This window comes from Zingiber officinale, chromosome 8B, assembly GCF_018446385.1.
Source record: "Zingiber officinale cultivar Zhangliang chromosome 8B, Zo_v1.1, whole genome shotgun sequence".
Classification (NCBI taxonomy): Eukaryota; Viridiplantae; Streptophyta; class Magnoliopsida; order Zingiberales; family Zingiberaceae; genus Zingiber; species Zingiber officinale.
In genome coordinates, this window is record NC_056001.1 from 3,769,413 (window position 1) to 3,785,340 (window position 15,928).

The following is a 15,928-nucleotide window of genomic DNA, read 5'->3' on the forward strand; positions in this document are numbered from 1 at the left end:
TGTACTGATTGAAAGGGTTCAATGATCCAACTGATCAAGACAGACAAGACCAGGATCCCACCTGTATTGTCCTGGCCCTCTTTCCCGTTTGTTGCTTATAAAGTTAGGAGGCCCTTCACAGTCTTTATAAATTCCTTTTTCTAATTAATTTTAATATAATTTTTTAAGGGTAAATTATCCCTAAACTTTTTAATAGTAAATTTAACTTCCTTCTTAGTTCCTATATAAAAAAAATTATTCTCATTTCCCACTTATAAACTTTATTTATTTATCTAATTTTCCTTATTCTTTTAAATAAAAAGTTTAAAATCAGATATATTTAATTAGAATCAAAGTATATTTTCTATCCAATTGAACATATTTAATTAGAAATCATACCAATAGACATTAACCCCAGGTAGGATCGACTTCTGGACCTTTCAGTCACAGAACCATGTACTTCCTATCTGTGCTTCCTGGGGACAATAATAATAATAATAATAATAATAGGAAAAGGAGTTATGTTTTTTCATAATAAATTTTTTTGATTGTTGATCAATTTCTAATCTATAGGTGCTGTCCATTGATAAAAAAATATACTAAATTAAATTAGGTTGGATTTAGGAGAATTTGTATTTTATTTTATTTTATTAAAAAATAAGAATAATTATATATATATATATATATATATATATATATATATATATATATATATATATATATATAAAAGGATTTGTTATCCTGCGCGACGCCACAGTGCGCGACTGTACGTGCCGCGCAGGATATCAATTGTTTTTATTTTTTTTAATTTATGAATTAAAAAATAATTGAAAAAAAATAAAAAATAAAATATTTTTTTAAGAGTTTATTTCTAGGGTTCAGGTTTTGGTTATAGTGTTAAAGTTATTTTTTCTTTTAGATTTTACCTCTGGGGTTTAGGCTTCCCAATTAGGTTATAGTGTTTGATTTTAAAAAAAATTAAAATTAATTTAATTTAAGTATTTATTGAGTATTGTAATATGTTAAGGGGATATATTAAGGGAATATAAATTTATATAGGGAAATGTTAAATTTTTTAATTGATTTTTTAAATTTAAAATATTAAAAAAATAAAAAAACCGAGCGATCTCTTAAGAAAATATTTTATTTTTTATTTTTTAATTCATAAATTAAAAAAAAATAAAAACAGTTGTTATCTTGCGCGATATGTACAGTTGTGCACTGTAGCATCGCGCAGGATAAAAAAAAAAATATATATATATATATATATATATATATATATATATAGGAAATTGAATGGGAGCCGAAGGTCACGATTAAAAATTTGAAAAAAAAAATAAGAATAATTATATATATATATAATTAAAAATTTGAAATCTTACTAATTAATTTTTTAAAACACATTTTATTATTTTCTTTTAAAAAAATAAGATTGTCGAAGTAACGACCCGGCTGCCCCCACCCGTCACGTCACGAGTCGGGGCTTTTCCGGTCTCTCTTCCCCTTTTGCAATTGCATTTCTCCTCTCTCCTCCCCCGCGTCGATCCCATCGCCGTTTCTTCCTCCTCCGTTGCCGAGGAATTCCTAAACCCCTCAATGGTTCATAGAAGCCCTTAACCTCGCCGCCTCTACCGATTCGGGCTTCTCCATGGAGTCCGGCTACAAATTATGTGGCTTCCTCCAGGCCGTCCTCTCCGCCCCATCGCCTCTTGAATCCTTGCGTCCCGGCACTTCCTGCTCCCTCTTCGCCGATGGCCCAAATGTCGGGTTCCGTACCCAGGAAGATGGAACCCTTTTGCTTCCCCTCCCCTCTCTGACAGCTGCTGAGGCCTCCGCTGCGTCGACTCCGGAAAAGGCCATGGCTGGATCTCGCGGCGGGGCCGTGACCCCATTTTTGAAGAAAAAAAAGCGGAGGATGTTCGGGTTGGTGAATGGGAGCATGAGCGTGGTTCACCAGTTGCAAGCGCTCACCGCCCGCAAGTGCTTGACGATTGGTGCCAGGGTTGTAAGTGTTTCTGCAAAAGAGGATGGGGAGGTGAGGGCAGTAGTGCTGGTTGATTTATACCTGCCGATTGCAATTTGGACTGGCTGGCAGTTTCCCAAATCTGGAGCCCTAGCTGCGTGCCTGTTCAAGCATGCAAGGTATTTGAGCGCAATTTATTTTCTTTAGCTCTTCTATGCTAGTTTCTCGCTAGAAAAGCGTTTTTTTTTTTTACATTTATTTTATTACACTGAATTTGATTTCACATTTTCATTTGCTTCGAAGTCGTGCTATCAAAGTCTTCGAACTCTTTTTTCATCTCCAAGGAAACTCTTTTTGCAAGTTCATGTGAAATTAATGTTATTTACTTTGTCTAGGATGTATTATTATTGAGGTACCTTCTGTTTATTTTTGAAAAATGGAATACAGGTAGGATGCATCATCAGCTCAAAACTGCTAGATTTATCAAAACATTTCAAAATTGAAAAGTAAGAACAATTTTGAATTCCTCACATTTCTAGAAACACAAATATAGTCTTATTTTTATCTCACATTGTTTTAATCCATATACCAATTTTTGTCAAAATTGTTAGGTGGATTGAAATATTTCAAGATTGGAAAAGTAAGACCTTATAGGAATTCATATTTGAATTCTCATACTTCAGGGAACACAAATATTTTCTTATTTTTTCATTTGGAGTTCATTTGGTTATTTAAGAAAATTAAATCAATACACTACTTAATAGGCGTATTTAGGGAAGAAAAAGAAAGAGATGCGAAGGGGTGCACCCTTTGGTCAAAAGCAAAGTGCTCTGAGAAAAAACTGAAATCCAAGTATACCCTTTGGGAAATCTCCCTTTCTTTGGTAAGAGACAGAACCGTAATGGTGATTTTGTACTTCCCATGTGTTAGTTCACGTACAGTTCTGTTGCTTATTTCTTTTTTATTTAATAAATGAATTTATTTAATAAAATTTATTTTAGATGATATCACTCATACAAAGACTCAACAGCTTGATCTTTCTAACAATAACTAGTAATGTTCTCTTATAGTGATAATTGGGAGGCCAGAAATTCTTTAATTGCTTTCAGTTGTAATGTGGGCAATGGTTGCACTTCAAATGATCAGTCCATTTGGAACTGTTATGATTGTGGTATCTTGGGCTGCAAAATGCATTGTACTCTATCTGATTCTGACAATAGTAATCTATTTGATCTTCATGAAATTTTCAAGAGCTTACCTAGCATTGGAAAGGAAAGGAAGACACAATCTTGTAGGATAATACCTAATGACAAATGTGCAAGCCCAGGTATATGGGATATCACTGATGATGTTTTGGCAAATGTGTTGAATAAGCTTGGGCCAAAGGATCTTGTAGTTGTTGCATCCACTTGTCACCATCTGAGATCATTGGCAACACCTATCATACCTTCTATGAAACTAAAGCTTTTCCCTCACCAGGAGGCAGCAGTTGAATGGATGTTAAAACGAGAGCAGAATGCTGTTGTTTTGCAACACCCTTTGTACATGGAATTTTTGACAGAGGATGGGTTTTCTCTGTACATGAATTCTGTTACCGGTGAAATATCTTCAGGAATAGCTCCTGCTGTATGTGATTTTCGCGGTGGAATGTTTTGTGATGAACCTGGTTTAGGGAAGACCGTAACTGCATTATCTCTTATCCTTAAAACTCATGGAACAGTTCCTGATGCTCCTCATGGTGTAGAAGTGGTTTGGTGCATGCATAATATGGACCAAAAATGTGGTTATTATGAACTTTATGCCAATGGTTCTAATTCAGCTAATTTTCTGTCAGCGAGAACAAGATCCGTGTCACAAAGGGATGAGGCCCACTGTCTTCAGTCACAAGAGAAACATGGTTCCATTGACAACTCAAGTTGCTCACTGCGTGATGGAAGTAGATCTGTGGATTTTGAATTTTCAGTACAACGTGCAGTTTCCTCTTTCTCAAAGTTGGATGAGTTATCTGGTAGCTCTAGTCTAACCCCTCATAGATTCATGCCTAGGAGAGCTAGGAGCTTGAGTCAAGTTAAGAGAAATCTTTTGAACACATATGGAAAGGGAATAACATGTGACAGAAGCAAAATTTGTACAGGAAATGCTGTTGGCTGCAAAAGTACTTCAGATACTGTAAAAAGAAAACTTGCTAATGACAAAGAATCCGTCTTTCCTGCTATTAGCAATTCTTACAAAAAGCCTAGGAAGGAGATTGCTAATTCTGATTCTAGTGAGATATGGGTGCAGTGTGATGCTTGCAGAAAGTGGCGAAAGATATCTGAGAGAAGTATACTTGATTCTACAGCAGCTTGGTTTTGCAGTATGAACACTGATCCTATGCATCGCAGTTGTATTGCTGCAGAAGAGTCTTGGGACTCTAAAAGAAGAATAACATGTTTGCCTGGATTTTATGCAAAAGGAACGACACATGGGAAAGAGCAAAATATCTCATTTTTCATAAGTGTGCTAAAAGAGCATTTCACATTGATTAATTCTGAAACAAGTAAGGCTTTGAAATGGCTGGCCAATCTCTCACAAAGAAAGTTAGAAGAGATGGAAAAAAATGGTTTGACACGGCCAATTATAATTGCACCCTGGGAAGAATGTACAAGAGAGGCTCATGGGTACCAGAAAATATTTCAAGCATTTGGTCTTGTTAGAAAGCTTGAACATGGCACAATAAAGTGGTATTATCCATTAGCACTTGATAACTTGGCCTTTGATTCTGCAGCACTTAGGATTTCTCTGACTGAACCATTCGGCCAAAATAGGTTGTATTTGTCTAAAGCTACTTTAATTGTTGTCCCAGCAAATCTAGTGGACCACTGGATATCTCAAATTCAGAAGCATGTTTGCCCTGGTCAGCTGCGTGTCTTTGTGTGGATTGACAACAAAAAACCTTCTCCTCACAATCTTGCTTGGGATTATGACATTGTACTAACCACCTTCAACAAGTTAAGTGCAGAATGGGGCCCTCGCAAGAGGAGTGCCCTAATGCAAATTCACTGGCTTAGGATAATGTTAGACGAAGGACATACACTGGGTTCAAGTCTCAGCTTGACAAACAAATTACAGATGGCTGTTTCTTTGACAGCATCAAGTCGATGGATTTTGACTGGTACACCAACCCCAAATACTCCTAATAGTCAAGTATCTCATCTTCAACCTATGCTCAGATTTCTTCATGATGAGGTTTATGGCCAAAATCAGGAATCATGGGAGGCAGGTATACTTAGACCCTTTGAAGTGAAGATAGAAGAAGCAAGGTTACGTCTTCTTGATTTACTTAAGAGGGTTATGATTAGTTCAAGGAAAATAGATATAAAAAATATTCCTCCTTGCATCAGAAAGATAACTTTTTTAAATTTTACTGAAGAGCACGCAGCAAGCTACAATGAATTAGTTCTCACAGTTCGTCGAAATATATTAATGGCTGACTGGAATGATCCTTCTCATATTGAGTCACTTTTGAACCCGAAACAATGGAAATTTCGCAGTAGAACCATTAGGAATCTCAGACTATCTTGCTGTGTTGCTGGACATATCAAGGTGACAAATGCCGGTCAAGATATACAGGAAACAATGGATATGCTGGTACAAAAAGGTCTTGATCCTCTTTCAGAAGAATATGTTTTCATAAAGAGTTCTCTTTTGAATGGTTGTAGTTGCTACAGGTAATTGAAGCATATTAAATTTCCCAATGGATGGTGTCTATCAATGTTAAGATTTCTTAATCTGTTTCTCCTTTTAGGTGCAAAGAGTCATGTAGATTACCTGTTATCACACCATGCCAGCATCTGTTATGCCTTGACTGTGTTGCACTGGACAGTTGTAGATGCACCCTACCTGGCTGTGATAATGCTTATGAAATGCAATCTCCAGAAACATTAGCGCGACCAGAAAATCCAAATCCAAAGTGGCCTGTTCCCAAGGATCTTATTGAGCTACAGCCATCGTATAAACAGGCATGCCATTCTTTGTTATTATCAATGCATTATTTTTTATTTTGAGAATTATCAATATATTGTATCTACCACTTTTGCTGGAGATTTTAGTATCATGTTGTTTCCCACAGGATAACTGGGATCCAGATTGGCAATCAACATGTAGCAGCAAAGTTGCATACTTAGTAGAGCGGTTAAAGGTTCTACAAGAAACAAACAGGAAAATTGGTTCCTCTGTGGAAGAAATAGATAATAGCAAGATAGAAATTTATTATTCGAAGACAAACTATAGGTTTTTAGATCTCCAGGAAGCTTGGTCCCTGCAGAATAGCAACTCTTGTAAGATATTGACTGAGAAAGTGATTGTTTTTTCTCAATTTCTTGAGCACATAAATGTTATTGAACAGCAGGTACCTATGATAATAAGATTTGTTTATCTGCCTAACCTGCAGTAAAGGGTTATTGATCTCTTCTACGTTTTAGTTGACAGTTGCAGGGGTTTCTTTTGCTAGAATGTACAGTCCAATGCATTCCAGCAACAAGGTCTGAAACGGTTAACAAATTACAAAGCCAAATTCTTCCTGTGGGGTTCTCATTGAACTTATTTTTTTTCTTTTAGATGAAGTCATTGATGACTTTTCAGCTTGACCCCAATTGCATGGTTTTGCTAATGGATGGAAGTGCAGCCTTGGGTCTAGATTTGAGCTTCGTGACAAATGTATTTCTGATGGAACCTATATGGGATAGAAGGTATATTCTATTTTGCTGTGTACATTTTTTTTCTTACTAGTGATATAGCCTTGCATAAGCTCAATGGAGGAGCAAGATTCATGTAGCTCAATGGATGAGGATGGTGATGGTTCAATTGATAAAATTTTCAGTTGTACCATTAAGGACCAAACCATGATTCAAATAGCTCCTGGTACTGGCCCCAGGGCAATTCCATGGACCATGATTCACAACCATTTATGATTCAAACTTAGTTACTTCACGCCAAATTGCATCTGGTTGTGTCAACTTTTGCCATCCCAATTAGATTGCAGCGTAGACCAGGATATTTAACTATGCTACTCTTATTAAATCATATAAATTTTCTCAATACTTTAATAGTTTTAATTAATCTCTCAAATTTATAAAATATTTTCCCTCTAGGCTCTATCCTAAAATTCTTTGGACTCAAATTAAATAGAATTAATAGGATACTCATTTCTAGAAATATTTACATGCAGAATGATTAAAAACATAGAGTATTTTTACTATATTCAAGTTTTAGGAATAATTTACTTTAAAAAAATCAGAATAATATTCTCTACAATGTACATTTTAATAATGAAAATAATTAACTTATCTGGAATATATTTAACAAAATAGTTAAACAATCATAACTATATGTGCGATTAAATCAAAATAAATAAATATAAAAATAATTTTGTCAAAATAAGATAAAGAGGAAATCAAACGGGTGGTGAAAACATTAATACATAGTAATAAATGAGCATTCAGAAAAATTCATAAGAAGAGAGTTATATGAATATGAGAATAAGAATAACAATGTTGCTAGAAGGTTTCATAGTTTGCAATCATGCTGACGCACAACAGCCATTAATTGGACCATAAAGACATGTTTCTAAGTGGCCATTGATTTTTAGGCTAAATACCAAATTGTTCAGATTGTTTAATATATATAATAGATGAGTGCTTACCACTGATCATATAAGTATAACTAACTTGTAATTATCCTTTGTTGATCATGCTATAAGTTTGGATCTTCATTGGGATTCAGTTATGCACTTTTGTTTTTTATTATTTATTATTTATTATTTTTGTTTTCTCTCGGTAAGATAGCATTTCAGGCCTTAAAAAAAATGGTAATCCATCTTAATCCTCTCTTTTCTTTTTATTTCCCTTTTCATTACCTTACTATTGCATGTATTTCCCTTTTGTCGTTTCTAAAGAAAAATTGGGTGTGGCTTATGCAATACTTTTTGCAACATATAACAGCATGGAAGAACAAGTGATTAGTCGTGCCCATCGCATGGGTGCTACTCGTCCAATTAGTGTAGAAACATTGGCAATGCATGGCACCATTGAAGAACAAATGGTCAAATTTTTGCAGGTATTTATATTCTCCTTTCTGCGGTCTGTTTAGTCCATTCAATTGGTTATTTTAAAAATCATGTTCGATGTAGTGCTTCATTCAAACTGTGGTTATTACTGATCATTAAGCTACTCATGTTCTCAAAAAATGAAGAGTAGTATATACCAATTTCAATACTAAAGCTAAGAAGTTTGATTTGTGAAACACATAATGCAAACCAATATACTATATATCATCCTTAAAAGGCATATCCTAGGGCTTGTAATGCTAGTTCTGTTTTAAAAACTGCCATATTTAGGAAAACTTAAGTAGAATTTCAGTCACTATTTTGTTAGATCTTTGGCCTTGTTCTCTGAATCTCTTTTAATATGATTGAATAAATTTACCTTGCTATATTCACGTGCATCCATCACCATTTATGATATGATGAGAAGATAATCCTTATAAAAACGTCAATATAGTTAGGTTGTTGTTTGTAATGATAAATCTTCCTTCAATGATTAGATTGAATTCATTCATCTTCTTAGGTGATTCTTTGTCGATAATTAGTTGGATCATTTTTGGGTGGTCAGGTCATTGAGGATTTGTTCCTTTAGAAGCATGCATTCACATAATCTACAGCTGTATCAATAAATAATGGATGTGAAATTGTAGTATAGTACATGCTGGTCCAATTTGTTTCGTTTGCATGATTTGTGATACCTGTTCAATCAGTTAAAAACCTACATTTCCATATACTAATATCTTCTTTGCTACTCTCTCTCTTTCTATCTCTCCCATAGTCTGTCTCGTTTATCCATCCGTCTTGTTGTTCTCTTTATTTTCATCTTTTTGTATTTTTCTTCTCGTCCTTTCTTTTCTTCCTAGATTATCCTCCTTTTCTTTGGTGCACCTAGTACCACCTTACCAACACAAGGTGTCCTAAAGAGCCTTCATCTGTTACACCATGACCAAGTATAATTAATTAATTTAGTTATTCTCTGATAATATGGTGCAAGTTTTCATTGGAATGCTGGACCCTGACCAATTGGATGATTTATGGATGTGGAATAAAGTGGTCTTCCATTTTTGAAGGCACTAGGTAGTTGTAGCAATTGACATCATAGTTGATCCCACCATGGTGTTTTTATTAACTTTGTAGTGACTATCTATTAGGTACCGAAAAGATTTATCCTCATTCATCCACATCATTATTTTAAATAATAAAATAATCTTTTACCTCGTCTAAGTCAAAAAGTTGCTTCAAATGACCTTTAGTAGGCCTAGATGTCAAGTGAATTATTATTTATTTAATGAATCATAACTGCATTTCTCCTGCTTGAAAGTTTAAAATGTTTTATGAGTTTAATATTTTAGATTAAATCTGATGTACCAGTAAGCACTAACTTCACCTGTTTTTACAGGATTTCAGTGCTTGTGAAAGAACACTAAAGCAAGAAGTTGGAAAAGATGAATATGAAGGGACTAGAGCCCATCGTACGGTCCATGATTTTGCAGAAAGCAATTATTTGGCCCAATTAAGCTTTGTGCATACAAATGTAAAGGCATAAAGGTATTGTATCCATCACTTGTTAACTTCTGAATTATCAATTAGTATTTGTAAGGTCTTGCATGGCATATGACATTGTCTTCTTTTTTTTACTATGCTAACAAATATCCTGGATTGATTATGGGATGTGGCATATGTTTGTTACACATCAACACATGATCCTCCAGAGAAATTGCAAGACCCTGTTGAGGGAAGAGGGGGAAAAGGAGGAGAGAGAAAATAGCAAGAACATTTAGAAGGAAATAATAGTAACAGTTCGCACATAATATAGATTTAATATATATGCCTATGTGTAGACTTGAGACAAGAAAAAAACATTGGAGACATGGGGATGATAATGATCATGGTATCCCTTGCAAGAAATAATGTGCCCTAACCAGATTAAATAAAATAAAAATGACAATGACCTTTGCATCCTTTTATTTGGCAATTGAGATTAAATATAGAATGTGAGTCTTATTGATGTTCCATGATTTAGGGCGTGAATTGTGATTATGAAATCATATAAAGAAAAGTAGCAACAGGTTAAGTGGTAATCGACTATATATATACAAACAAGAATCATTGATCTTTGGATGATTTCAAATTTTCATTTGCAACTCTCAAGTTATTCTTCCAACTGATCTTGTATGGCCCCTCTGATTTCATGTTGCTAAACAATTCCTAGTAGTGAAAGATGTGGAAATATTTACATTATTTAACTAAATGCCATTACAAATGTGTTTTGGCCAATATATTTCAACTCCACCTAAGTAGATTATATAATCACATATATGAAACAAGGTGCTGATTCTAAGCACATTTTAGTTTTGTTTAACAGAATCTCCTTCCAATTTTATACTCTTCCAAGATGAAAACAAAATTAGAAACCATGAACATTATGACTGCAAGATGATTGGACATGAAGTACAGTGAGAAAGAAGAAACTCAAGCTACCCTTTTGTTGAAAGATTTCCTTTTAATCATCTCCAAATGGATGCAACTCCTAAAATGGAGATTGTGTTTCTTGTTTTTGCAACCTGAGTATCAAATTACTAGCTACTAAGGTCTCGGAATTGTACATGTCAAATGATCATTGCATAGCATGTGATGCTGTGAGAGGTTAACATGATGAAATCACGCAGCTACTACATGTTATACTAGGTTCTTTCATAGATAAACTGTATCATCAGTATCCACAAAACAAGGATGTGTTTGTGTCATTGATTTGATCTTAATCAACAGTATCCACCTGACTAAAAGTTGCTAACTAGCTTAGTAGGTGAGAAACTGAAAGCTGTAAATGCTTAAGTTTGAAATGTTATTATCATCTAATTATTTATATATAATAAGTTGCAATAACTGCACCTGAAAAGTTTGGTAGCCACTAATACTAAAATTTTTTGATATTGTATCTGAGACCTCCAAAGGTTTCTAAATTGCACTGGACAGACCTAAATTAATATTAGTTGGTCGTGAGAATTCTTTTTTTTTTTCTTCTGATATGCTGTTTTAGATCTGTATTTTTTTTTCTTGTGAATTGAACTGGAATAATGTGAGCCATTCCCCACTAGAACTCTAACTATGATGTGTAATGTTTTATCTATGTTGAACCACAAATGTGGACTGGATGGATAATAATACATTAATATGTTATTCACTGAGGGTTCTAATGATTATTATTATTGACTGTTACTAAGTGGTGCTGTTGAACTGTCACTAAGTGGTGCTGAGTAAAATTTTGAAATCATTCCTGGTGTAGCATCACAACTTTTAGTATGTGATTAGCACACTTACCTTATTCATAGCACAAGCATCATAAGAGCATTCATAGTCGTGAGACCTCTTCGAGAGCTCTCTTGTTGTCACATCTGCACGTAAAAGTAAAAAACCTCACATATCTCTCCACTATAAAAAAAACCTCTCAAAAACTCCTATATGGGTCCTGCATTTTTTAAACCCCCACGCCACATCTCTCCCCTAATTAAAACCACCTCCACTATCACATTTAAATTAAAAAATTTATTTTAATAATAATAATAAAAAACAACGTGAAGGAGCAGCTCCGTACCCCCGTAGGGGAGGGAGCCCCTCGCACTTTGGGAGGGAGCTCCCTCCGTGCCAACAGGAGCTTCCACTGTAGATATCCTAAGTCTCCTTGAAATACAAATAGATAAATTGAGCAAGAATTTCCAGGTCTACTTTTCTGGTTTATGAAGTTTCTGCAGAAAATATCAAGGACATTTATTTTTCTCAACTCAACCATATATGCATATGCAAGTTCTCAGTAAATCCGATTTCAGAAAACAGTGTTCTATGAAACTTTTATTTGATAATTTCTGATCTGACTTCTGATTTAAAGAAAAATTGCAACTGCTAAACTACTAACATTTTCTCTACAGGAAATTATAAAAGATCGTACGCTGACAAGATTTTGCCCCTAATGGTGCTCATATACTTTCAAATGCAGGGTTGGAAGTGGTCACTACGTGCCTCATTTTCATGATCGTCTGACATTTTTAACATCTACGGGAGATGAATCGTTCCAAGTTGTGTTGGCTGACCACTGGCTCCCTCTGTTTTGTAGATTTCTGCATTTTGCAATGCTCTAATATATGATCAGCTGATTTTGCAGGAAGTTCCATCTAAATATTTATATGCATGGAAAAGCATGTCTAGATGTAGCTTTCATTGGAACTGACAAGGCATCTGATTATGTGAAGAAAAACTCCCATTCTTTATATTGCCATTAAGTGCAACTAAAGGTAAACAAAATGGGAAAATTTTCTTTTAAGAAACGCGATTATAAGCCAGCAAATCATCGAGAAATAAAGCCTCAAATTTAAATTAAATGTCTTCCGGTGGTAAAAGGTGAAGTCGTGTCTTTTTAAAGAAAGTCTCGTACATTCTGAAAGGGAGTTTATTCAGTTTTGCCGAGCGAAAAAGAGAAAGGATAAGAGATAATTTAAAATAGTATTTGTACATTTTGGGAATCAAAACATGTCTCTTTAGCGGCAAACCCTGTCTGAGTAGTCGATAGAGAAGGAACAAGTAGCGACTCACCTTGGTTGTTTTTCTAGCACAAGAAAATGATGCTATTCACTCCATTGTGTCCTTCAGATCCACAAACGACATTCTTGATACCCCTCCCCAGCCAACAGAAAACTGGACCAGCCTAGTCTTGTTGGCTAGTCACGGGAAAATGAAAGGATAGTGATACCAAGAATTAAATTTATACACATCCACCTCCCCCCAACTTAATTGTTCAATCAGCAAAACAGTATCCCCGAGGAATTAATTTACACCGACCGACCGGAATTAATCCAACCAAACCTCACGAGTCATGAGGAATATTTAAGTCTTTAACAACTCTCACTGTGAATGTCGGTAGACAGGGTGGTGGTGCTTATGATTTATTTAACCATTTTTAGAATATATATATCTATATATCTAAAAAAATAATTGTCCGATTAGTCTGCCAAGCGAGAGGGATAAAGAAGTAGATTGGAAAAGATACTTGGAGACAGGAGGAAGAGGGGTCGAGGAGGCAAATCTAGAAGGGATCACATGGAATTGCCTTGCGGGGTAGGAGAGGATACAGCAAAGACCACAAGAACTCTGCAAATATAGGCCAAGGATGACGTCACCGAATCTTGTTGGAGGATTGGGTGGTCCCCCACCAGCGCCTGCCTTCCTCCTTCGCACGCATCTTGAAGCAGTCGGGTGGAGGAGATGGGCTCACGTTGGTGTGGCTGAGTTGTTCCGGAGGGACAAGCGAGGAGATGGCTTATAAATAAAACAAGAGATCAAAGGAAGCCATGAAGAGAGGAGGTGGTGGTGGCTTTGCTTGGTATCCAATTCAAAGATTGAGTGAAGATTTGGGGGGTGAAATCTGATGGCTATAGTTCATAGCATTTGATTTCCTCGCTGGATGTTGATAAACAAACAAAAAACAAAACAAAACAAGGCTAGGCAAGGTGGAGAAGGACAAGGAGAGGGAGAGGGAGAAGGAGAAGGAGAAGGAGAAGGAGAACCTTCATCGCCTCTTCCTCATCTTCTCTGCCATTTGATTCCTCTCTTCGGCATCACTTGATTACAGAAAGAAAGAAAGCAAGCAAGATAAGAAAATATGGGTGTTGATAGACAGGCACAGTTTCATGTGTTGGCTGTAGATGACAGTCTCATTGACAGGAAGCTCATTGAGAGGCTCCTCACGACCTCATCCTACCAAGGTACTTCCATTGATAAGGACAATTGTCACTTATTTGGTTTAATTTCTTTTTTTTTTTCCCCTCTCTCTCTTTCTCTCTTTAACAAGCAGTTTCTTTGATGCTTCAGTTACCACAGTGGATTCCGTGAGCAAGGCTCTTGAATTGTTGGGACTGAGAGAGGAACCGGGTGTCTTATCACCTGATTCATCAGATAAGAATGTAATCATCAACTGATCAATTAATTTTGCAACATGGCTTCCTGAAGATATGAGTTTCTGATGAAACATTTGATGGTAATTTTGATTCATAGGAGATTGAGGTGAACTTGATCATAACAGATTACTGCATGCCCGGAATGACAGGGTATGATCTTCTCAAGAGAATTAAGGTACTTTTGGCTCTTGTTTCCTTACCTTCACTCTAATTTGTTACAAGATTTCATGTCTGTTTGTGTTACTCGTCTCAGGGTTCATCGTCTTTGAAGGACATTCCAGTTGTGATCATGTCCTCTGAGAACGTGCCTTCAAGGATCAATAGGTGAGAAAGATTAATATCAAACAGTCATCAGAGAAATAGTTAGCAAAGTGAATTGCTTTTTTAATTATATTCTATTTTGACAACTTTACGATTGTGAGGGAACTTTAATAAAAGGTAAAGTAGGAAAAAGGATGAGCCGTAGTTCTAGATCTTCTTTAAGGTTTGGTGGGAAGTAATATGCTGATCTAGGAATTCTTTTCTCAAAAGATACTTTCTTAGAAATGGAAATGGAATTCTTTAAAAAAAATAAATTATAATCAATTTGTCTCGTGGCAATAGGTGGAATTATTATTATTTTATTTTTTTTTGAGGGAAAAGGATTCAGTCTATCGACTATCAAGTGGTCCTTCACATACATAAATGTGTCCTTGGAGTCATCTATCATGGGGTCATACCTTGTTAGGAATCAAGAATAAAGTGAATTCCAGTGAAGTACCCAAACGTCCTACAACCCTTTGCCTTATTTTTATTAGATTTGCTCAATATTCTCCTTTAGATTTGATATCGCATTGGACATGGAAATTAATGATGCACTGATGGCAGATGCCTTGAAGGTGGAGCAGAAGAGTTCTTTCTCAAGCCCATGCAGCTTTCAGACATGACAAAGCTCAGACCTTATATGCAAAAAGGAAAACTGAAAGAAGAGCAACAACAGCAATCACAACAACAAGAGGAAAAAAACAGCAACGACGGAAATGTCAGTCATAAAAGAAAAGCCGCCATGGATGATGATGATGAAGTTAAGCCTGAGAAAACAAGGCCAAGATTGTCCTGTAGCAGCTCGGCATATACATGAAATGAAGAGAGCTAGTTTCTCAATTACCATTTTTTACTTCTTAATTTCTTCTCCTGCAACTAATTCAAACACATACACCTATTACTTTCCGGATATTCTAGTTTTCCTCACAAAACCATTGATGTTCGACGCATACACTTCTTTCTTTAGGGAATTAGGAAGGAAAGAAGATGTGTAGACATGTGTCATTATTGTGTTCCTCGAGCTTCCAGAGAATCAATTTATTGTCGTGCATTGTGGGAAGCTTTTCAGTGACTCACTGAACCCTTGTTCTTAGTTTTTCACGAGTCAGGGACCACAGCTAGCTAGCTAGCTAGCATCCAGGGTTTGACCAGGAAGAATAGACCATACGTATTATCTTAAACGTGCTCATAATCAATTCATTGAATCTTAGGCGATCAGACAACGAATCTAGCTAGTTTTGAAAATGAGTATATATCACGAAAATCCAGAAATCCATAGGATTTCTCAGTTCTTCATGTTCTTCACATTTGTGAAAAAGAAATGCTAACTAGATCTAATTAACTAGTTTACATATGTGTGCAATGACGTGTCTGCTCGTCAACTCGTAGCAAGATAATGAAAGCATCTTAAACGTGTTAAACATGTGCAACTCCAACGTGTGTACGTCACCAAGCCACGCATGCACAACACTCTACTCTATGGCAATTTTTCATACTATGATTTTTGAAGTTTTGAATTAGCCCTCAGATTTATATGTATCTCCATCTCATCCAAAAGAACTCAAATCCATTAAAACTAAAAACAATTGAATTCTCACTTGAAGTCCAAATGGCGGCCGGGCAAACTCCGGGGGCCAAAATGTCAACCGCTTT

The 15,928-nt window shown here is 35.7% G+C and overlaps 2 protein-coding genes and 1 long non-coding RNA gene across 6 annotated transcripts; 2 read left to right on the forward strand and 1 right to left on the reverse strand.

Annotated features, from left to right (window-relative positions):
* Positions 1-1,466: 1,466 nt before the first annotated feature.
* On the forward strand, positions 1,467-12,323 carry LOC122014319 (F-box protein At3g54460-like). Of its 4 annotated transcripts, none has more exons than XR_006120643.1 (10): positions 1,467-2,121; positions 3,013-5,652; positions 5,730-5,943; positions 6,054-6,332; positions 6,406-6,465; positions 6,542-6,672; positions 7,924-8,038; positions 9,424-9,572; positions 12,019-12,097; positions 12,184-12,323. XR_006120643.1 is itself a non-coding variant. In XM_042570517.1 (9 exons), exons 1-8 carry the CDS (start codon positions 1,628-1,630, stop codon positions 9,568-9,570), a joined length of 4,080 nt encoding a protein of 1,359 aa, XP_042426451.1. In that variant the 5' UTR covers positions 1,467-1,627; the 3' UTR covers positions 9,571-9,572; positions 12,019-12,323. The 4 variants fall into 4 exon arrangements, 2 of the variants coding, with proteins under 2 accessions (XP_042426451.1, XP_042426450.1); XR_006120642.1 differs by having other exon boundaries at positions 1,468-2,121; positions 11,951-12,097; XM_042570517.1 differs by having other exon boundaries at positions 12,019-12,323.
* LOC122014323 lies at positions 11,809-13,003 on the reverse strand. The gene is made up of 2 exons (XR_006120645.1): positions 12,612-13,003; positions 11,809-12,139 (listed from the first exon to the last, which is right to left on the reverse strand). It is a non-coding gene; the product is annotated as an uncharacterized LOC122014323 (long non-coding RNA).
* Positions 13,004-13,331: 328 nt separating this feature from the next.
* Positions 13,332-15,335, forward strand: LOC122014322 (two-component response regulator ORR9-like). The gene is made up of 5 exons (XM_042570522.1): positions 13,332-13,780; positions 13,887-13,978; positions 14,070-14,147; positions 14,226-14,296; positions 14,840-15,335. Exons 1-5 carry the CDS (start codon positions 13,678-13,680, stop codon positions 15,090-15,092), a joined length of 597 nt encoding a protein of 198 aa, XP_042426456.1. The 5' UTR covers positions 13,332-13,677; the 3' UTR covers positions 15,093-15,335.
* Positions 15,336-15,928: the final 593 nt, after the last annotated feature.